Source organism: Cannabis sativa, chromosome 3 (assembly GCF_029168945.1).
Source record: "Cannabis sativa cultivar Pink pepper isolate KNU-18-1 chromosome 3, ASM2916894v1, whole genome shotgun sequence".
NCBI lineage: Eukaryota > Viridiplantae > Streptophyta > Magnoliopsida > Rosales > Cannabaceae > Cannabis > Cannabis sativa.
The window spans coordinates 28,272,217-28,296,429 of NC_083603.1; the positions used below are offsets into that span (position 1 = coordinate 28,272,217).

The 24,213-nt window shown below is 30.9% G+C and overlaps 1 protein-coding gene and 1 non-coding gene across 2 annotated transcripts; one reads left to right on the top strand and one right to left on the bottom strand.

Moving 5' to 3' along the window:
- The first annotated feature begins 1,552 nt into the window (after nt 1–1,552).
- On the top strand, nt 1,553–1,659 carry LOC115711723 (small nucleolar RNA R71). The gene has a single exon (XR_004010602.2). It is a non-coding gene; the product is annotated as a small nucleolar RNA R71 (small nucleolar RNA).
- Nucleotides 1,660–18,412: 16,753 nt separating this feature from the next.
- LOC115709422 (probable LRR receptor-like serine/threonine-protein kinase At1g67720) lies at nt 18,413–23,807 on the bottom strand. The gene is made up of 15 exons (XM_030637522.2): nt 23,387–23,807; nt 22,264–22,792; nt 21,584–22,089; nt 21,297–21,426; nt 21,107–21,178; nt 20,943–21,011; nt 20,794–20,865; nt 20,624–20,692; nt 20,293–20,447; nt 19,942–20,186; nt 19,726–19,852; nt 19,586–19,654; nt 19,276–19,462; nt 18,989–19,124; nt 18,413–18,906 (listed from the first exon to the last, which is right to left on the bottom strand). The coding sequence occupies exons 1-15, from the start codon at nt 23,472–23,474 to the stop codon at nt 18,574–18,576; spliced, it is 2,787 nt and encodes a 928-aa protein (XP_030493382.1). The 5' UTR covers nt 23,475–23,807; the 3' UTR covers nt 18,413–18,573.
- Nucleotides 23,808–24,213: the final 406 nt, after the last annotated feature.

The following is a 24,213-nucleotide window of genomic DNA, read 5'->3' on the forward strand; positions in this document are numbered from 1 at the left end:
ATTGCATTTGATGTGGCTAAAAATGGTCTACCCAAAATGATCGGAATTTGAGCACTTATGTCTTCAACAAAATGAGTATCAAGAACAATGAAATCAACAGGAAAATAAAATTTATCTACCTTAATCAAAACATCTTCTATGACACCTCTAGGAATTTTCACAGAACGATCAGCTAACTGAAGTGTCATAGATGTTGGTTTCAGTTCCCCTAGACCAAGTTGCTTATAAACAGAATAAGGCAATAAATTCACACTAGCTCCTAAATCAAGTAAAGCTTTGTTAATCACATGATCACCAATAATACAAGGAATGGTGGGACACCCCGGATCTTTGTGTTTAACAAGACTTTTATATTGAATTATGGAGCTGACTTGTTCCGTTAAAAATTCCTTTTCCGGAACATTTGTGTTTCTTTTTGCAGTACACAAATCTTTCAAGAATTTAGAGTAGGCAGGTATTTGCTTAATGGCATCTAAGAAAGGGATATTTATACTTACTTGTTTGAATACCTCTAAGATGTCACCACACTGACTACCCCTTTTGATCGGGAGCAATCTTTGTGGGAATGGAGCTTTTGGAATGAACGGTAAGGTTTGACTCGATTCTTCAACCGAGTCTTTGGAATGTGAACTTTCAGGCTGACTCTTTTCATTTTCTTTCAATGAGTCTTTGTTTATTTCAGCATCAGTTTGAGGTATGTAATCAGGTTTTTCAATTATTTTTCCAGACCTAAGGATAGAAATTGATTTAGCTTCTTCAGTAGGTCTAGATGTACTTACCTCGTACTGACTCTTTGGATTTGGAATGGGTTGGTAGGAAGTTTTCCCTTTTCCCTTTCGGCCTACGGATAGCAAGCTGACCCATTTGTGTTTCAAGCTTTAATAGGGATTGAGAATTTGTGTGTAAAGCTTGTTGGGTGGTTTGCATAAACTGTTGTAGTGTATCCTCTAAAGATGGTTTTCTTTGTTGTTGAGGATATGGCATATTAGGTTGGGCTTGACTCTGATTGGGCGTGTTGTACTGGTGCCCTTGATTCATTGGAGGCTGGTTCTGTCTCCATGAAAAATTTGGATGATTTCTCCAATTTGGATTGTAGGATTGAGAAAATGGGCTATCAGATGATTTCCCATAAGTTTGAAGAGCGTTCACTTCTTCAGAAAATGCCTCTTGGTATATAGGCAATGATGGACATGACTGGGCACTATGACTTGTACTATAGCATAAGGAACAAATTTCATTCCTATGTATAGGAGTATTCATGGATTGACTTAATGACATAGCTTCAACTCTCCTAGTTAGATTTGCTAATGATGTTTTAATATCTACGTCATCTTTGACATCGTAAATTCCACCTCTCTTAGGTGTGTTGGAAGCTTTCGATCTAGGATCTTGGCAATTCCACTGTTGAGAATTTATAGAAAGATTCTCAAGAGACTCCCAAGCCTCATCCCCTCTAAATTGCAAAAATTTTCCAGTGTGCATTGATTGTACCATTTGTCGGTTTGAAGGAGATAATCCATCATAAAAGTATTTTACCAATCTCCATTTCTCAAAACCATGGTGTGGACATTTTAGCAATAAATCTTTAAATCTTTCCCAACAGTCATAAAATTCTTCGTGATCTTTCTGATAAAATTCGGAGATTTCTCTCCTAATATTATCCGTTTTAGACATTGGAAAAAATTTGGACAAAAATTTATTAACTAATTCATCCCAAGTAGAAATAGATCGAGTTTGGGAGTGAATTTAACCAGGCTTTAGACTTATCTTTTAATGAGAATGGAAAAAGTCTAAGCCTAACAGATTCATCAGAAAAATTTTGAAATCTAAATGTAGAGCAAATTTCTAAAAAATCTTTCACATGCATGTATGGATCCTCTTTACCTAACCCATAAAAAGATGGCAAAAGTTGAATTATGGAAGGTTTCAGCTCAAAATGTGTAGCATTTGTTTCAGGAAAAATAATGCATGATGGTGGATTAGCAGAAATGGGAGAAAAATGATCAATAAGAGTTTTTTCTTCCACATTTACTTGATTCGGTTCCATGATGTCAGAATTTTCACTTTTAATTTCAACCCACAATAATTTTCTTTTTACCAAACGATTTTTAGAATTTCGTTCCCAGCGAATCATACACCAAGTATCACAAAAATTAAAATAACATGAAAAAATTAGGAGGCGGTGCCTACCATATAATTGCGTAAATAAATACTGAATTTAAAATATAGCGGGAAATAAATAATATGTATATATTTGACAGAAATATAAATACTAATATTAATATATGTGCAGAAATAAAGACCGAATTTAAAATATAACGGGAAATAAATAATATGTATATATTTGACTGAAATATAAATATTAATATTAATTATAATTTATAATTTATAATATATACTTTATTATATATAATTATAATAATAATATACTTTTCTTAATAGTTGAGTAATGTATATAATAATAAATAATATATAATAAATTTTATATATATATATATATCGGTTTGCGATAATAATAATAATAAATATAATAATAATAATAATAACTTTATATATATGTTTTACTTCGTTATTAAGAAACGTAATATATAATATAATAACTAGTAGAAGAATTATACTAACCTGAATTAAAGTAGTTTTTCTTCTTGCAGTTCCCCAGCAACGGCGCCAAAAACTTGTTGTATACCAAAATGGTACGTTTTACATTTATCAACTCCCAAGCGCACGAATCTTTATTGTAGTATGGAGATTGTGAAGAACGAGGTCGAACCCATGGGAATTGCGTGAAATCGAAGAAAATACTTATTTAATCTAAGCTAATAAAACTCTAACCTAGTTCCGAAAATGGTGAGATTTTAGTAACAAAATAAAATAAAGTGTTTAAATGATAAAAATGACAGTAACAGATATTTTCAGAAATATTTTAGGATATTATTAAGGGTTCAGAATCCACTTAATGTATATAAAAATATTTATGTTTATATTGATTCTCATAATTTAATCAGTAATCAAACTAATTATTTTCTAATAAAAAAAATAGATTTTCCTTCGCTTTAAAATTATAACTTCTAAGCATTAAATGTGAAACAATTTAATGTAAATACAAAAAATCAAAGAATATTATTTTTAATAAAATATGGAACCAAGCATAAATAATTTCTAACTATCAAAAATACTTGATATTAAAGATGAAAGAAATTATTTTAAGAAGCGAAAATCATAAGCATATATTGTACTGAGAATCAAAATAAAAATAAATATTTAATTAAATACACTAGGTTTCATCGTCCTCCTTAATAATAAGGGAACTTAGAAACCCATAAGAAAATAAACTAAGAAAGCGGTAAACTAACACTGAGCGCTCTGAGCGTTTTCTCTGGATTTTTCTGTCTGAAACTGAAACTGTAACTGAATTCTAAAACCCTAAGCTTCTATTTATAGAAGGGTAAAAGGACTAATACGCAATTAAACTTATTACAAATTGCATGTGGGTAAAATTATAAATACAAAAAGTTAATTTCGGAGTGCCACGTGTCGCATTCGGATTGGCTGCCTTTGATGAGTCGGTGCCACGTGTCGGTCACTTGTTGGCTGAAAAGAGAACAAGTTGGCCAATTTTGTGCCACTTGTCACGTGTTGAAGGAAACAAGGAAAAAGGCTTTTCAGCCTTAGAGAGCAAGACTAACGAAGCCCACTCTCGGCTGGGCGAGTGGACGAAACACACGGACCAGAAGGGTCCGTGCGCTTCACGCGCACGTGGGCTTCGGAGGAGACAAGGCGCTGACGCGCCTTCTGCAGACGAACCGGTCGACGCCACGTGTCGTGGCTGTTGGCTGGGAGAGAAAAATGGGCCGGTTGGGCCTATTGGGCTGGACCTTTGTTTGTGCTTCAAAAAAATGCCATTTTTTTATGTGCTTGGGCCACTTTTTTATCATCTTTTTATTTCTTTTCCACTCTTTTCACAAATGCTATTTTCTCAATCAAACACAAACAAAATTAAATCCAAACAAAATATTTTCAACTTAAAATATATCACAATAATTTTAATGAAAATATTTATTTAAAATTTAATTAATTTGTATTTCTTTAAATAAAAACAATGCATTTTCTTAACTTTTTATTTCTTTTTCTCAATTATGCCATAAATACTATTATTATTTATAAACAAAGATAAAATTAATCTTAAATAAAATATTTTCAATATAATAATATATTGCATTAATTTCTTGAAAATATTATAAAGAATTAATTTTATTTTGTATTTTTACACTATAAAATATGTAATATTTTGGCATTTAACACCCTTCCGATGCATACTCCATGCATCCAACCTGAGCTTTACTTTAACCAATGCTCTGGAAAGAACATAACACTTCTCCAAATGCAAGTAAACTCTGTTGTAGATTATCATATCAGTAAAACCCTATGTCTGATAAATCTAGAAAACTTTATTCACATAGTCATGTTTACTTTCCAATGTGTTGACGGCACAATAAACAGGATCAAGTATGTGAAAAGGGTTTCAGATGAATTTATACATTATGTACATATAATCATGAAATAAATCATGTGAACCATGCAACATTAAATGTTATTTCTGATCTATATTAATAAGTAAATCTGATTATATTGAAATGAGTTTTATTTAGGGCATAAAACCCAACAGTTCTTTGATAATGTATCACACTACCTTAATTGAGTGGGAGAATTTTAAAATTCTTTACCCATCTTCATTTGGTTGTCACTTGTGATAGGAACTTAAGAACAATACTGAGAAAGTAAATCTAACCATTCATGTGGATAGAAATAACTTATCAGAATTATGAGAATAAGATAGAAGAATTCTTGCATAGTCCATTCGAATGACTTGAGTCAAGATTTCTAATCCTCATAACATTTTATGATATCTTAATTTGATCTCTAGCAAGTATTTTACACTTCAAATACTAGACTGCTATGTTGATAACTTAGTCTTAAAGAAACTTACAGTTTCAGACTAAGATAATAAGTCATAACTAGATATCCCTCAAAACAATAGTAACAGGTTGAAAGTATTATTTAACCAGACACCTATTATTGAGTAGGAGCCATCTGAGATGTAATCAAATAAGGAACATTAGGAAATACTCAAGAAAGATTTATGAAAGTGACCTATATGTTAGATATTAAGGAACTGTATATTAGTTATCCTTATATCTACATCAACTCATTCAGAATTTGAGATGATGGTTACTCTGGGGGTGGAGGAGTTATTCTAGAATAGTGTAAAAACCTTTCTATAATAATTCAAGCTTCACTAGAGAAGATATATATAACTTTGTAAATTTGAAATTACCAGAAAGTTATTCTAATGATGAAAATTCTACACTGTATTATCTCAGTTCCAAATTTTAAAGTATGAGAGATATGTCTTCTGTTTACTCAAATGTACTTAATAAGCAGTAAGGATTTCAGTATTCCTTGATGAGTAAAGCATATAGTTAAGGATGTTTCATAATGTTTTATGAACTTGGTTCTAGAAATTTGGGTGGTGTCAAATATACTACACTTGATCTGAAGATCAAGACAACAGATTGATTGGAATGCACAACTTGTTTTATGTTAGTGCAAGTGGGAGTTTGTTGGGTTTTGTGCCCTAAATAAAACCCATTACAATCTGATTAGTTATCAATTTAAGAGATTTGAAGTGGTTTATGTTAACATGTATTTTTCATGTTTATGGTTTAATATATATATTTAATATATGCACAAAATCAGTTAAGTCCAGAACATATATTTATTCACAATTACAGTATTGTCAACACAGTGGAATGTGATTGTGATTATATGATTCAAAAGACTAAGTCCCTGTTTCATCAGTGTTTTGGATTTACACTGATGTGATAATCAGCGATGAAGTATACTTACACTTGGAGTAAGTGTTATGTTTTTTCTAGGACATTGGTAAAGTATACTAGTTTCAAATGTATGGAGTATACATTGGATTTGAACGATATTGAACTTGGTCAAGATATTATAAACTTACCGTTGTATCTTTCCAAGTCAATATCACTAGTTGATCTTAGATTAAAAGAATCTAAATCCTGATATGCTTAGGCTCAATCTCAGGAGTGTTATTTGTTGGAAATTATTTTACCAGGATCTTAGATCTACTCACAAGTATGTTTATTAACATCCTAAATAAGAACTTTCTAAAACGATAAATTAAACACATATAAAGTTTAAGAAACCTTACATTGGGTGCAGCGGAATAATATGACTCCTTCCGTTCAGATATCTAGCCCTTGATTCCTTTCTGTAGCAGAGCATTATCAATATCTGAACCTGGATCTCTTTCTCTGAATCTTTGATGCTGAATCTCCTTTGCTGATGATCTTTCTTCACGATCTTCCTCACTATGATTGAGGTATCACTTGATGTGTGTGGGCACTACTCTAATCACTAAGAGAGGTTCGAAATATTGAGGAAGAAAAGAGAGAGAGAGTGGCGGCTAGAGAAGAGAGTGGAGGCTCAGTTTTTTCTGATTCAGAAAGTGTAATTTTCCTGAAGCCTTCACTATCTATTTATAGCATTCCTCTAGGGCTTGATTTGAATTATATGGCATTAAAATAATAAAAAAAATCATTTAAAAAAGATGACATAAGTGGCCGGCCCTAGGCTAGATGGACTGGGCCTTATTTTTGCAATTTTGCAATTTTACCACTTTTGTATCTGATTTTCTCAAAAATGCCAATTTCCTAATTCAATCATTTAAATGCCAATTCTAACTATTTAATAACTATAAATAATTATTAAATAATATTGTCATTTATCATATTTATTAATTGAACCATACAAAGTATCATAATTAACAAATATGCCCCTATAAACTCTTTCTTTACAATTTCGCCCTTACTTAGTGAAAATTTCACAAATAGACATAGTCTAATTCGTGAATTATAATTGATTAATCAAAACCAATTACATGAGTCTTACAAGCAATATTATCTCAACTAGTGGGGGGACCATGGGTCTATATAACCGAGCTTCCAATAAGTAGATCAAGAATTTAGCACTAAAATTCACTAACTTATTAATTCTTCGTTGAATCCACGCATAGAACTTAGAATTGCACTCTCAGTTATATAGAATGCTCTATATGTTCCACCATATAGACACATCATTAGTTATCCATTGTTATAATCCTAATTTGATCAATGATCCTCTATATGAATGATCTACACTGTAAAGGGATTAAATTACCGTTACACCCTACAATGTATTTATTCCTTAAAACACTTGACCCCGTATAAATGATATTTCAGCTAATGTGAAATGAGTACTCCACCATTTATGTTCGTTTGGTCAAGCTCGAAGGAGATCATCCTTTGCTTACTATTCGCCAGATAGAAGCTATAGATTCCATGTTTATGATAGCGCTCCCACTCAATTGCACTACCGTGTTCCCAAAATGTACGTATCACCCTGACCTAAAAGTAGGCTTAACTAACAAATCAAAGAACACGAATAGCCTTTCAAGATTGAGCCTAATCATATCAGGATTAAGATCATTTGATCTAGGATCAACTAGGCGATATTGACTTGAATAGATATTACGGTAAGTTTAATAAATCTAAGTCAAAGTTCAATATCGGTCCCTTCCGATGCATACTCCATGCATCCAACCTGAGCTTTACTTTAACCAATGCTCTGGAAAGAACATAGTATTTCTCCAAATACAAGTAAACTCTTGTTGTAGATTATCATATCAGTAAAACCCTGTGTCTGATAAATCTAGGAAACTTTATTCACATAGTCATGTTTACTTTCCAATGTGTTGACGGCACAATAAACAGGATCAAGTATGTGAAAAGGGTTTCAGATGAATTTATACATTATGTACATATAATCATGAAATAAATCATGTGAACCATGCAACATTAAATGTTATTTCTGATCTATATTAATACGTAAATCTGATTATATTGAAATGAGTTTTATTTAGGGCATAAAACCCAACAAACTCCCACTTGCACTAATATAAAACAAAAAGTGCGTTTCAAATAATCTCAACACCTTGATATACAAATCAAGTGTAGTAGTAGTAAACTCCTCGTAATAGGATCTGAAAGGTTGAATTAACCACAACCTTTCCTCCACTATTACTCTTCCTTTAATCACAAAAACATTGATAATGTGAAATTCCTCTCTATATGTTTACTCTCTTGGGATACTGGATTCTATACCTTTGGCAACTACTTTTGGTTAATCAGGAAATTAACACTAGTAGTTTAAGGCAATTTGGAATGGTGCCAAAGATGTATAGAACTTTCCTTAGACTGAATAAGTAACTTTCCTGCGGCTTTAACATTCAGTCCCTTTCTGGTAGACCTAGAGACTTCAGATAGGTTTTTACACTTCTCCAAAATCACTATTCCACCCCCGTAGTAACCACCATCTTATCATAAAGATTTACTAGCACATAGGCAAATTTCGAAATCTGATATGGTGTAGTCTAAGAGTTTTAAACACACCCTTATAGACTAACATATAGTTCCTCTTCTTTATCTTAAGATTTACTTGATTGTCTTCCAATGTTCTTCTCCTGGATTAATCTGATACCTACTCATTACTCCCACTCAACAGCAGGTGTCTGGTCTAAGGCATACAAAAGCATATCTAAGACCTCTCACTGTTGATATAAGAAATTTTTCCATGGCTTTATCTTTTCTGGAATAGTTGAGACTTTTCCTTAGATAAATAAAATCTATGCCTAAGAAGTTGTGAAGCTTCTATAGATTGCCATTAGAAAGAAAATGCTTCAGCATCTTACTAAAGTAAGTTGCTTGCATTAGAGTAAGTAATTACCAGGTATACCACAAGCCATAGGTTTAGATAAACTCAAACCTATAATACTAGGAACAGGAAGTTTTGTTAAGTCCATTGAATGGACTTATAAACGAAAATTTCCTTTTATGTCCTTGTAATAGAAAACTTTAGGTTACTCCATGTGAATGGATTAAACCATAGTTCTATTGGCTTTCTTCTTAGTTTCTTATCTTGACAATCCATTACTTGTTTAAACTCACAATGGATTTTTAATCACTAGTGTCTCCCAAGTCATTAGAAGGTGAGTTCCTAGAAACTCTCCCACTACGACGAGGTACCGTGAATTATGTCGAAGAAAACTAAATGGTATTAACCTCTTTGGTTGTGACAAGACAACAGAGGCAGTGGGATCATCATATATTATATAAGATGATAGAACACTTTTGGAATCAAGAATTAAATATCTCCTTTATTTGCTACTTGTTTTCCAGACTTAGTCATTTTCTTAGAAAAGTAGTATTTGTTTGAACAAACACTTTCTTATCTATTGACAATGGGATGGTCCACCCCTAATCACTTAGAATAGCTAAGAAACCATGGTTAACAGTTCTAGCTTTTCTTAAGATTTTGATTAGGTCATCCATGAATCTAGTAATGATTTACATTAAGTATACAACCATTACATCATTCTGAAATTGTATTACCATAGAAGGATTTAGGCAACGACTAGTAACTAATCATCAATATGCAACTCGAAATTTCTGGGGAGGTAAGTTTGGATATAATTCAAAAATCAATTTAATGATCTTTGAACTGCATATCTACTAACTATTTCTCCACCCCTATCAGTTCGCAAGATCTTTAACCACTTACCTTAATGGTGTTTAACCATTGCTAGAAATTAATGAAATTTTTCAAACATTTCAAATTTCTTTGCTAAAAGGTATAATCTAGAGTGATCGTTTTAAGAATACAACGAAAAACTCATATCCACCCCTGAATGTACATCCATCTGCGAATGAGATGAACTACTTTCAGTGGATATAGGCATATTAACTCTTTGCAGAGATTGATCTTGTCAAATCCACTATGAACAAGATACAAATGCCATAGATTAAGAAAAATGTGGTTGTGTCGTTTTGATGACTTAGGTATAGTTACATCAAAGAGTTCTTAGAATAGTGCAAGTGGATCCTGGTCACAGAATACCTAACTCATATTTCATACAGTTTGAATCCATTAATAAAAGATGGATATTAAACACTTGAGAAAGTGTAACTGTATTGTATCTGGAATTAGAAATATAAGAAAATTTCTATTTGGATTCTAAAATTAAAGTCAAAGACTTAAATTCAACCAAATATAATGAGTAATTCTTTCTTGGACCACCACTACTAATACAAACTCTAAGTCAGATTTGCCCATACAAGTAGGAGATTTCTAAGATTGAGGATTTATATCAATTGGGAATAGAATTTCGGGATTATAATCATATGCGTCATATAAAATGACATGAAATGATTTATAGACCATTCATCCAATGATATGTTTTTAAAGCTAATTCGAAATGAATAAGCTAAGAGGAATTAGGATAATTTCGTTTAAAATAAGAATCCAACGATGCTTCGATTAGCGAAAGTCAAAGTAATCTTATTTATACAATCTTCTTGTTTCATATCGTAAAAATACTAGTCTAAGGTGTCATCAATTGATGAACAGCTAGATGTCGCATGTACAATATTTATCTTTCGAAATCTAACACTATTATGTATGTCTAATGGTGAAAATCCACTAGGGATTTATCTCATTAGATAAACAAGCCAAGTTAGACCAACAATGAAGATTCGAAATTAAACTACAACTTAATAACAGAAAATAACATGGTTCAATATAAATTCATACACAATTCAGAAATTATAAGCATATAGCAAGTAGGAATGACAAGTGAAAATACTAAAACTTACAATCCTAAATAATTTCCAAGGTTTTCAACAAGGCGATATCAGTGTCCCGTTTAGGCGAGAGTCAAAGCTACCATTCATTGAATAGAGTTGTCAGCTCGTCTAAAATGTTAAACATTCTAGCAACCTTTTATTCGATCAAGATTGGAATTCAGCGTTGTCCCGTTTAGGCGAGAGTCAAGGCAATTCTATCTTATGAGCTTCCACCATTGTTTCATAATTTGCAAGTCAAGTATGGTCGCCACCATTAGGGTGATCCATACCATACAAAACACTTACAAACTACTTATCATGCGAGGTTAAACGGTGCGAAATTGCTAATGAACGTTCCTCCATTAGGGAGGATTACTCACTAAAACAAACGCGGTGTAAAACCCACAATGGAGATCGAATGTCTCTATAATAAAGCTCATTATTTGAAAAGAGTTGTATTTTCTTTTATTCTCTTTATTTATTCTATTTATTTTAAATATATATTTATTTAATTAAAATTTCCAATTTAGAATGAAAAATTCTAAATTTAAATTTTAATTTAATATTTATAAATTTTACTTAGATGGATATGAAAATAATATGAATTATTTCCATCTTAGTAATAATTTCCAATAAATATTTAGAAAAAATATTTAAGTTGTTACAAAATTAATTTAAATTAATTTACAACTCAAATTTAATTTTCTATAAATATATATTGCATTTCGAAAAATTAAAGTATATAAGAATACAATTTTCGAAAAATGCATATTAAAATAAAAAATAAATCCTGGAAAAATTATTCTAATTTAATGTTGGCCCAAAATTAATTAATAAAATTAATTTACAACAAAAAATATAATTTTCCTATTTAATTAAATATATATAAGAAAAATTTCAAATATTTAAGTATGATGATGAAAATCAACTTAAATATTAATTTTCTATTTAATTAAATACACTAGAAAAATACTTCAAGCAAAAATATCACATATCTAGATTTTCCTTTGACTAGTTAATTCAATTTCTAATAATATACTTTAATTCAATTTATTTTAAATTAATCAATAAATGAAAAAAAATCATTGATTTAAGTTGATCCAAGAATTAATTAAAATAGATAATTAATTTACAACTTAATCTATTTTTCAAGATAAAATTCGAAATTCTAGCATTTAAGAAATGCAATTTCGAAAATTGATTAATAAAATAAAGAAAAAAATATATTTTGAAAATTATTTAAATTTAGTTGAAAAATTAAATTTCAACTAAAAATAATTTTCTATTTAATTAAATGTCATGAAAAAGAAATATTTAAGTATGATGATAAAAATCAACTTAGATATTTAATTTTCAAATTAATTAAATGTATTAAATTCAAGAAATAAATAATTAAGTGTAGAGAAGGCTTAATTATTAATCTCTAGTTTAATACTAGGAAAAATATACTTAAAATAAATTGTACCAAAATTAATTATATAAATAATTAATTTCTCAATTTATAATATTTTCCTATTTTATATTAGAAATAATAAGTAGTCTAGAAATAACTATCTAGAAAATATCTTATTTGACTAAGTATCTTTTCCACAAAATTTGAAAAAATATCTAATTTAAGTTGTACTAGAAAAATCTAGAACTTAAATATTTTCAAATTTAAATTTAATTAAATATCAAAAATTAAGTTGTAACCACTTAATTTGAAAATATTCCATTTTAAGTTAATATTTGAAAAGATATTAACTTAAAAAAAATATCTAAAGAATCTTAATAACCAATGCCTAAAATTCCTCAACTTAATTTTGAAATTTTGAATTCAAAAGATATTCAGATTTAAGTTGGTTAGTTGAAGATAACTAAATATCAACTTAAATAGGAATATTTAATGAAAAATTTAAATTAAGTTCCAGAAAGAATCTAGATGGTTATAATTCTATATTTAATTAAATACAAGAAAATACATATAGTTTAGCTTAGAATAAAAAATTCCTTAAACTATATTTTTCTTAAATTAATTTCAAAATAAATGAAATTAATTATGTTGCTAATCAATTTTATTAGGTTAAACTAGTTTAATTAACCTAGTACGATCATTCAAATCGAGCAAATGGGCCTTCACAATTGGGGTGGTTTGTGTGAGGGAGTCTTTGAGTTCGGTATGTCGTACCCACTTCTATGGCTCCCAACTCTCACACAAGGCCCAAAAGAGGAATTTAACCTTAATAAGAACAACTGTTATTAATTGAATAAGCCCAAAACTAAATGGGCCTAAATAAAATCTATCAATGACTATGACATTTTATTTAGCAACATTAACCTATATGCATCTATAATAAAATTAAACACATAGGCTCACACGAGCACACTTTGGATGGGTCCTATCATGTTGCTAGGTCATACACGGATGAAAGAAGATTGTAAATATACGTTACAAATTATTATCTTGACCAAGGGAGCCATCAGATCATTAGATCTGGCAAAAAGTAACCATGGCTATTTGCAATCAAGTAATAATAGGTTTTAAAACTTACACACAAGCTAAAACACATACTCCTGCAACAGGGTTAGCTGGATAGTTGGATGTAGGATTTATTTAATAAATATTTAATTTCGAAAATAATTAATTAAATAAAAAAAATAAAAAATTTCGAAAATTTTTAAAAAAAAATTTAAAAAAAAATTCGAAATTAAAAAAAATTTAAAATTAAACCTACAATTTTTGAAAAATTAGGTTTCAACCAACCTAAATATCATTTCAAAAATTTGCTAACTACTTTTAAATTTTAAATGTTATTTTATAAATAAAAATTAAATAAAAATTAGAAAAGATAAATAAATATCTTTTTCAAATTTTTAAATGTAATTTAAATAAATAAAATAACAAAATTTAAAAAATTAGCAAAATATCTTATATCTATTTAAAATTACATGATTATAAATATCTTTTTTTTAAATTTAAATATGGTCAAAATATCTAAAAAGATTTAATTACAAAATCTTAAAAGATAAGATATTTTTAAAATATCTTAAAAGATATTATAAATATCTTTAAAAGATAAGATATTTTTAAATATCTTAAAAGATATTATAAATATCTTAAAAGATATTATAAATATCTTAAAATATCTGACCTTAAATTTAAAAAAAATATAATCAAATTTAAAAATAAGATAGATTTTTAAGCAAAAAGATAAATACTAATTCTATTCAAATTCAAATTACACTAATATCTTGAATTAAATTAAAAAAAAATTAAATTAATTCAAAATGATAATTAGAATTGAATTAGGAATAGTAATAGTATATATACAAAACCATACAAAAAATTGGAAGTTAATTCCATGAAAAAGTATGAAAAATTGAAGAAAAAGGAAAAAATCCGAAACTGTACGGACAGTTCTGCGATCGCAGGAAACTATCAAGACAAATTTCCGATTTTGTCAAATCTTCAAAAAATCATAACTAATTCAAATAAAATCCAAATTGAGTTCTGTAAAAGGCTAACTTGCTTAATTTTTTCCATACTATCCAATAAAAATAATTCCAGAACCGAAATAACAATTATTTTTCACGAAAATTTCACAATCATCAATCAATCATCAAATAACACTCAATACAACATGATACCATCCAAAGAACATACAAACAATCGTTTTAAAGTCCAAATTTCATGTAAGTAAATCAATTACCATGGCTCTGAGGCCAGTTGTTGGAAATTATTTTACCAGGATCTTAGATCTACTCACAAGTATGTTTATTAACATCCTAAATAAGAACTTTCTAAAACGATAAATTAAACACATATAAAGTTTAAGAAACCTTACATTGGGTGCAGCGGAATAATATGACTCCTTCCGTTCAGATATCTAGCCCTTGATTCCTTTCTGTAGCAGAGCATTATCAATATACGAACCTGGATCTCTTTCTCCGAATCTTTGATCTTTGAATCTCCTTTCTTGATGATCTTTCTTCACGATCTTCCTCACTATGATTGAGGTATCACTTGATGTGTGTGGGCACTACTCTAATCACTAAGAGAGGTTCGAAATATTGAGGAAGAAAAGAGAGAGAGAGTGGCGGCTAGAGAAGAGAGTGGAGGCTCAGTTTTTTCTGATTCAGAAAGTGTAATTTTCCTGAAGCCTTCACTATCTATTTATAGCATTCCTCTAGGGCTTGATTTGAATTATATGGCATTAAAATAATAAAAAAAATCATTTAAAAAAGATGACATAAGTGGCCGGCCCTAGGCTAGATGGACTGGGCCTTATTTTTGCAATTTTGCAATTTTACCACTTTTGTATCTGATTTTCTCAAAAATGCCAATTTCCTAATTCAATCATTTAAATGCCAATTCTAACTATTTAATAACTATAAATAATTATTAAATAATATTGTCATTTATCATATTTATTAATTGAACCATACAAAGTATCATAATTAACAAATATGCCCCTATAAACTCTTTCTTTACAATTTCGCCCTTACTTAGTGAAAATTTCACAAATAGACATAGTCTAATTCGTGAATTATAATTGATTAATCAAAACCAATTACATGAGTCTTACAAGCAATATTATCTCAACTAGTGGGGGGACCATGGGTCTATATAACCGAGCTTCCAATAAGTAGATCAAGAATTTAGCACTAAAATTCACTAACTTATTAATTCTTCGTTGAATCCACGCATAGAACTTAGAATTGCACTCTCAGTTATATAGAATGCTCTATATGTTCCACCATATAGACACATCATTAGTTATCCATTGTTATAATCCTAATTTGATCAATGATCCTCTATATGAATGATCTACACTGTAAAGGGATTAAATTACCGTTACACCCTACAATGTATTTATTCCTTAAAACACTTGACCCCGTATAAATGATATTTCAGCTAATGTGAAATGAGTACTCCACCATTTATGTTCGTTTGGTCAAGCTCGAAGGAGATCATCCTTTGCTTACTATTCGCCAGATAGAAGCTATAGATTCCATGTTTATGATAGCGCTCCCACTCAATTGCACTACCGTGTTCCCAAAATGTACGTATCACCCTGACCTAAAAGTAGGCTTAACTAACAAATCAAAGAACACGAATAGCCTTTCAAGATTGAGCCTAATCATATCAGGATTAAGATCATTTGATCTAGGATCAACTAGGCGATATTGACTTGAATAGATATTACGGTAAGTTTAATAAATCTAAGTCAAAGTTCAATATCGGTCCCTTCCGATGCATACTCCATGCATCCAACCTGAGCTTTACTTTAACCAATGCTCTGGAAAGAACATAGTATTTCTCCAAATACAAGTAAACTCTTGTTGTAGATTATCATATCAGTAAAACCCTGTGTCTGATAAATCTAGGAAACTTTATTCACATAGTCATGTTTACTTTCCAATGTGTTGACGGCACAATAAACAGGATCAAGTATGTGAAAAGGGTTTCAGATGAATTTATACATTATGTACATATAATCATGAAATAAATCATGTGAACCATGCAACATTAAATGTTATTTCTGATCTATATTAATACGTAAATCTGATTATATTGAAATGAGTTTTATTTAGGGCATAAAACCCAACATTATTCATGTTCTTTGATTTATTAGTTAAGCCTACTTTTGGGTCAGGATGATACGTATATTTTGGGAACATGATAGTATGATTGAGTGGGAGTGCTGAACATAAATATGGAATCTATAGCTTCTACTGGAGTATAGAAGTCAAGTGATGATTCCCTTCGAGCTTAGCTAAATAGAAGTAAATGGATAAGCTCTTGTTTAAGTGACTAATTCTTAGATCACTAAACATCATTTACAGGTAGCTAAGTGTTTTAAGGGGCAAAATACGTTGAGGGGTGAAAACGGTAAATTTATCCCTTCTCGATGTAAATCATCTATATAGAGGATCTTTGATCACATTAAGATTATAACGATGGTTAAATGAGATAGCGTATCTATATCGTGGAACATATAGAACGCTCTATATAAGTCTGAAAGTACAATTCCAAGTTCTAAGAGTGGATTCAACAAGGAATTAATAAGTTAGGGAATTTACTTGGTAAATTCAGTTCGGCTTATTGGAAGCTCAGTAATATAAAAATGTGAGGGTCTAAAATACTCTCTGGCTATTACATGTGTGTGTTAGTATTTATCTTTTTTTATTATTAATGTATATGAATGTAATAAATTAAGGTGTTAAAATATTAATATTAATATTAATATAATAAATAAAAAATATTAATATAGTTATTTTTCTCAAAGTATTAAAATTAAAAAATATATATTTAAATTTAACACGAAAATATAAATTAAAGTAAGTAAAATAAATAATAAAAATATTAATATCTAATAGTGAGAACTTAATGTTGCTAAAGAAATAAAAATTTGGGGATTAATTTACCAAAATATAAAATTTGGAGACTAACTTGCCAAAATTTGTATAGTTTGAAAACTAATTTGTCAAAAAATAAAATTTGAAGACTAACTTGCCAAAATATATATAATTTAAGAACCTGCGGTACAAATATATCAAAAAAAAAAATATATATATATATATATATGGTTATTAATTAATGAAGTAAGAAAAATCATAATAGCTTATGTAATTTTGAATTTAAATGTGAGTTCCAAATTTTATTATATTTGAATGTATATTTTATTATAATAACGTTTTAACTAAAATATAAAAATATCTAACAATTAAATTAAATTTTATAACTATAACATACCTAAATATCTATGTTTATTGTTTAGTAAAGTTTGCATGTTTTTTCTTTTTCGCTAAAGGGGAATGGGAATCAATTGTATGGATTGATTCCCATTTATTTGTTTACTAAATTTTAGAACACGAGAAATTAGTAGGTCCCACACAAATTAAGGAAAAAATAAAGAAAAATATTCTCTCCCATTTTCATAAGTAATTCCCTTTCTTTAACTTACTTTAATTATATTTTTTTTAATTAAAAATAAAAAAAAACAAAACAAAAAAAAAACAAATACACTCTTCAAAATATATAAATAAAAAATAACTACATGATAATTTAATCAAATTAAGTCATGTAAACAAAATAAAATGATTCTCATTTCCTTTCCCATCAATTTAGTAAACAACAAAATAAAATATTGTTTCCGATTATTTTATATTTTAACCCGTTTCATTGATTATTCTGATTTCCAATTGCAATTTAGTAAACTTGTCATTAGTAGAGACCCGTTTAGTTAGGAGTGATATTTATTAAATAATTAATCAAAAATCAAAGATAAAAATATTATTTAATTAAAAATCATACTTTAATAAAAATAACTAAACATACAAAATTTATAATCAGAATACCTGAATTGCATTTGCACTTAATAAAAATAGATAGATTTATCTAGAGCCAGAGTTTATCATCAACCAACGCTTCAATCAATTCGCTCTCTCTCTCGCAGCCTCGCTCTCTCTCTCTCTCTCTTTTTTTTTTTTTTTTTTTTTGTGTACAAGCCAATTTATTCTACAGTAACAGAAATGTGAATTCTTTTTTTCTTTTTTTAAATCACAGAGAAAATATTACTATTATTATGTGCTTCATTCACAGACCAGCTTAATCAGTTTCAACTTAATTATGTTACAAATTCCAACTCTCGGTCTCTCACTGATCCAAACTTGTCAATATTCAAAAATGACAAAACAAAAGCTTTTTTTTTTCAAAATCAAGATTTACAACTTCAACATTGTATGAAATTAAATGAAGCTTTTTCCCCCCTCAAACCCACTAAACAAAGAAGGAAGAGATAACTCTCATATGTACTACTGTTTTGTTTTACTAACCAAAATCACAATACTACCGAGCACTTGGGCGAGCAAACTCGTCAATAGACAAAAAATTATCAGTTCCAATAATGTCAAGGGAGCCCAAGTTGAGAGAAGAATGGCCTGAGTTTCTTGATGTGTCATCTGAGTTACCTTCTCTCACTGTTGTTGCTTCTCTTTCCATGGTGATGGCGTCCTGGACCTCCTTCAGAACTTCCGAGATTGATGGCCTCATGTATCCATGTGGCTGAACACACATCAAAGCTTTCTCAGCTATTTTCCACATGGATTGGATGTCATACTCGTTGCGTAAGGCAGGATCAATGATGCCTTGGATGTCACCACTCTCTATGTGTAGCTTTGCCTGCAGTACATATTAGTGTATAAAGAATCAGAATAAACTACAATGGAAGGAAGAAGAGAAGGAAACACTTTCTTAGACTTACCCATTGGACTATGTTACGACAATTAACGCCAAAACTTTCGTTAGATATTGCTTCTTGACCTGATATTAGCTCAAGAAGAATGACACCGAAACTATACACGTCACTCTTATCCGTTAGTTGCTGAGAGATGTAATACCTGCCATATCAATGAGAAGATGAAAATTTTATACAGACAAACTAAAAAATGCAGAGAGTTTTGTTAAGCTGACAAATTTCAACTTATCTCAAGCATGTTGTGCAAATTATCAAAAAACTAACTCTTAATGAAATATGGCAAACAGCCTTACTCAGGATCTAGATATCCCACAGTGCCCCTAACTATGCTTGAGACATGGGACACCCCATCAACAGCAAGTTTAGAAAGACCAAAATCTGAAACCTTAGCTCTCATTTGTTTGTCCAGAAGAATATTACTGGTCTTTAAATCTCGATGAATAATGGCTGGAGTACATCCTGTGTGAAGGTATTCAATCCCTGACCAAACATGGAGAAAAATATAACGTATAAAAATCAACTGGTTGGGAAGTTCTAAAATCTAGCCTGTGTAAAATTGGAAAAATAAAGAATAAACCAGAAAAGATCATAGTGCTTAAAAACCTTTTGCCGAATCTTCAGCAATCTCAAGGCGCTTGATCCAGTTGATACTTCGTCCGCGAGTTAGTGGCCCTACAAAAGAGCATAAATGGTTGGTCCTTGCAACTTGTGTAGATTCTATTGAAATTTATAGGTGATCCTACCATAAAGATGTTCCTTGAGAGTTCCATTATGCATGAACTCATAAATAAGCATACTCCTTTCATCTTCTTGGCAATACCCGAGAAACTGTACCAAATTCCTGTGGTGTATCCTTGAAAGAAGAGTTACCTGTTCCAAAGAAAAGCTAGGAACAATCCTTCAGGAAAGGCCACAAATTTATAAAATGTAAGAGACTCAGACAAAATAAAAGAATATACCTCATTTGAAAACTCTCGCTTTCCCTGGTAAGAGTTACTTGTCAAGACCTTGACTGCAATTTCTCTGTCATCTTTCAATTTCCCATAGTACACAACTCCGAAACCTCCAGACCCAATTTTCTTCTCAAACCTTTTTGTAGCAACTTCAATGTCTGAAAGTGCAAAGCAATGTGCAGATTCTGTGGGAGTCTCGCTTTTAGAAGCAACTACTGGCTTTTGAACCGGGAGGGAATGTCCAGGTTGCTCTGCAATAAGTACAAACAACTTCATCACATTAGAGTCAATTGAAACTTAACATCCATTTCCGCCTGGGGAATGGTGTAGGATCCTAATATTGTCATGGAATTGTACCTTTATCACGATTTCTTTTACTCCCTTTGTGCAAGCATAGGCAAGACACAATAGTAACTATGAGCAAAACAGCAGCACCAATTGATGCACCAATGATTGCATTCTTACGGCTTCCACTTGAGCTCCCTTTACGAAGATCTTTGTTTCCCGTAATGCTACAGATAAACAAAGTAGGAAGGCAAATTAATTTGTAGAACCATTTAAAGTTTCTCTACAAATATTACTTCAAAACTGAAGAATAAACTTCTGAATATTTGTACAACAAGTTATCATTTTTTCACCTTCATGTAATCTAGTCATGTGACTCATGTCCATAGAAAGAAATACTCACTTGAAAGTCATATTTTTGTTGAAAAGACCCTTTGGGACTGATCCGGATAGCATGTTATTTTGCACATACCTGCAACCATCAGATTCACCCAGTTGCTGCCTTATATTAACTATGTCAATGACAGTTTTTCATTCAAAAAATAATGAATATAAGAGTTGCAGAAAACATACATTTCCTTCAAATTGGGTAGGTTTGTTAAAGAGGAAGGCAGCCCACCTGTCAACTGATTGTTTTCAAGATGACTGTACAGAGCAAAGATATGAGTTAGGTAATTGTTTTGAACACACCCATTCTAAGAAATGAAGTCAACTCAGATTACATTATCTGTAAGTTCACGCATCCAGTGAAATCAGGTATTGAACCCGTCAATGAATTCCCATCTAGCCATCTAGCAGTTAAAGACAAAAGACAAGAAAAAAGTAAAGAGCTAAACCTCAAAAGAATTGCCACCACCCACAAAAACAATAATGAATTCATACTTACAATTCGACTAGTCCACTCAATTTTGTCAAGTCCAAGGGGATATTCCCTGTCAAGTTCTTACCAGACAACATACTGCCAGTCAAAATCAGCACCAATGTAGTTGTGATTAGATTAGACGCTAACCATAATCTACTCAAAGAGTTAAAGGACTAGGTACCCAATTAAATCTTCAAAAAGAATTAACTATTACATTGCAACTATTCTCGGTTGTGGATCTGAGGTACAATGAACCCAAGACCACGGAACTGGTAGGCATGGGTCACCGCCTTCTAGTGCCCAGTCAGATGAGTAGCGTGAGACTACATTAGAAATGATAGGCCCTGAAAGTTGTAGAAACTTCAGGATTAGTATGATTGTATAGCTTAGAAACAATTACTAGGAACATACAAACAAAAGCAATACGTGTAGTTAATATTTGTAGCTGATTTCAAATCTAGACATCAGACCAAGGCATCCAGTATCCAATAATGCACTTACCATCTATAGAACCTTCACTTTTCTCCAAATACTTATTAATCTCCATTGCATTCAGGAGAGGACCAAGGGAGGAGTCTACTGTTTTCCCAAATCTAAAAGATAATACAAAGGGAAGAGAAATATTTGTAAATCCTGGCTCGTAGAGACGGTATTTCCCTTGTGCATTTTCTTCAATATTGACAATAGCTTTGCTGATATCAGGATTGCCGGGGAGCACTAGCCTAAACTTTCTTGACTCATCCGGTTTAAGATCTTCAATTTCTGCAAAGTAGGTCATTGCCCACCCACTACCAGGAAAACCATCCAAGTTCAAACGGTAAGTCAATGACCCATTGCTACCAACTACAGCCGTCTGCATAACCTTTTCAGGTGGTCTCTCATCCCTGTTAGCATCAATTGGCAATTTCGTTGACACTTTTGTGGTTCCAGGTGCAACATCAACCAGATAATTGGCTTTCTTCACAGAGTCTGACTGCCATAGTCTATCAAACGGGTCATCAGGATACCTGAAATTAACAGGTACAGATTACTCACAAGACAAGTTCTCCTCTAAAGTATAAGACAAGTATATTTTCTTCCATTAAAGTTGAAGCTATCATTCTGGCGAAGAACATGTGAAATATAAACATATTAAGTTTTTCTGGATAATCCAGATTTAAACCAAACATACTCTAGCGTACCTAACAGGAGCTTCACTGTCTGCACCAAAATTTATCCTTGCAGAAACACTGAGGTAGTAATTATCTTCAAAATCGGTGTAATAAGCCGAACCATTGAACTGTCGAAGTTCAAGGGTTGATATAAATGGCTGCCCAGTTGTAGCATTGGATAAACATACGCTGATTGTAGGAGTTGAAGCCAAGAATATAAGCTCCCTAGTCTCTATATCATCAGCATCCGCAATAACAATATTTGACCAATGGGTTGCCCCAAGAGAGATATCAAATTTGGGATAAACATTATTGTTGTCAAAGTTACCATACAAGAATGTTGCTCTTATAAGGTATCTGGTCCTACTTGTGACATTAAGTATGTAACAATACTTCCTTGAATCAGCAGGAAAGTGTCTCAGAGTCATATATTCCCTCCTGGTCTCGTTTGCAACTGCTATACTCGCTGTCTCGCCATAAGCGATATTGTCAGGACTCCACATTAGCCCAATATCATCTGTGAAAGATTCATTACCTCCACAATCCAAACTCACAAAACCTGCTCCAACAACAGCAGCACATAATCAGTACCCTATATATATATATATCTTATATATATGAGATACAACAATAATTATGTAAACGAAAATCCATACTTCCCTAGAAACCTAAATCCAATATCCAACAAATTATTAATAACTTTAAAAGAGTCAAAATTACTAAATTTGCTTCCTTTTCTTCTCTATCTTGTTTTATTTTTATTTATTATTATTATTATTTTTATTTTTTTATTTTTTGCTTGAAGAAGCTTAAGCGTAGTTCAGATAACAGCATCACATATGAAAGATTTTATATATGAAGACCAAATTTCATTATTAAAAATTTAAAAATTCAGCTAGCATAAAAAAGATTATTATTTCCATATGCAATCTGAAAAGGGAAAAAAAAAAAAGAACAAGAAGAACAAGAAAAGCAGTGAGTTCCATAAAGAGCGCTTTTAAAGCAAGTAACAAAACATGGAGCGGAAACGAAAATGAATGAAAATCAAACAAAAGAAAACAGAGATACCTATACGTTTATACATGTATAATTTATATGTACATACATTAACGTATATGCGTGGATAGAGATTAAAGAGAGTAAAAGAACGAACCTGGCATCTGAGAAGAGGATGAATGGATGAGAAAAAGGAGGGAAAAAACAAGAAGAGGCAATCTGAAGTAGTAGTAGTAGTACTCCATTTGATTTTCCTTCTCAAAAGAGAGTCACAGACGACGTGACGATCATCCAAAGAAGAAACAAAATAGTTTCTTTTTCATGTATATTTACATTAAAGAAAAGCGAAGCAACGCAAAGATTATATTTTTTTTTTTTTCTCTTTTTCTGTTTGGTTACTGAGAAAAGAAAAGAGAGTAAAGTAGTGAGAGAGAGAGAGAGAGAGAGAGAGAGAGAGAGAGAGAGAGAGAGAGAGAGAATGGTTTGAATAAGTGAGAGTTTTAGTTTAGTATTTAGAATTAGCTGTTAGGAAAGATAGGAAGAAGAAGAAGAAAGCAGAAGGTTGAGAAGTGTGGGTCCCACTGGAAAAGGTGACAGAGAAAGGGTAAATATGTAAATCATCATTCTAAGATGCGGACCCACCATTGGTTTCTGTACAATAGGTCACATCACATCATACCCCCAACCTCTCCTCTGAGTCCTGATGTTGCCACTCTCCACTCTCTAGTCTCTACGCTATTCTTCCCTTCTCTCTTTTTTAAGAAATTGCGTAGATATATATTGACTAAAAAAAATTAGCGCGGTCACTGTAAATTAAAGAGCAATTTGCGGCGAAACCCTTATGTTTTGATTTTTATACACTTAACCCCCTTATTTTTATTTTTGGTGGCAAAACCCCTTTATGTTTTAATTTTTATACACTTAACCCCTTTATTTTTTTTTTTGTGGCAAAATCCCCTTATGTTTTAATTTTTATACACTTAA

What these genes read in the sequence shown, in the direction of transcription:
- LOC115709422 (XM_030637522.2), bottom strand. Translation starts at nt 23,474, where the DNA reads ATGGAGTACTACTACTACTACTTCAGATTGCCTCTTCTTGTTTTTTCC. An exon ending in ATCCTCTTCTCAGATGCCAG is followed by an intron (nt 22,793 to 23,386) that starts GTTCGTTCTTTT and finishes TTGTTGGAGCAG; the next exon opens with GTTTTGTGAGTTTGGATTGT. An exon ending in TCTCAAGGAACATCTTTATG is followed by an intron (nt 19,655 to 19,725) that starts GTAGGATCACCT and finishes GCTCTTTTGTAG; the next exon opens with GGCCACTAACTCGCGGACGA.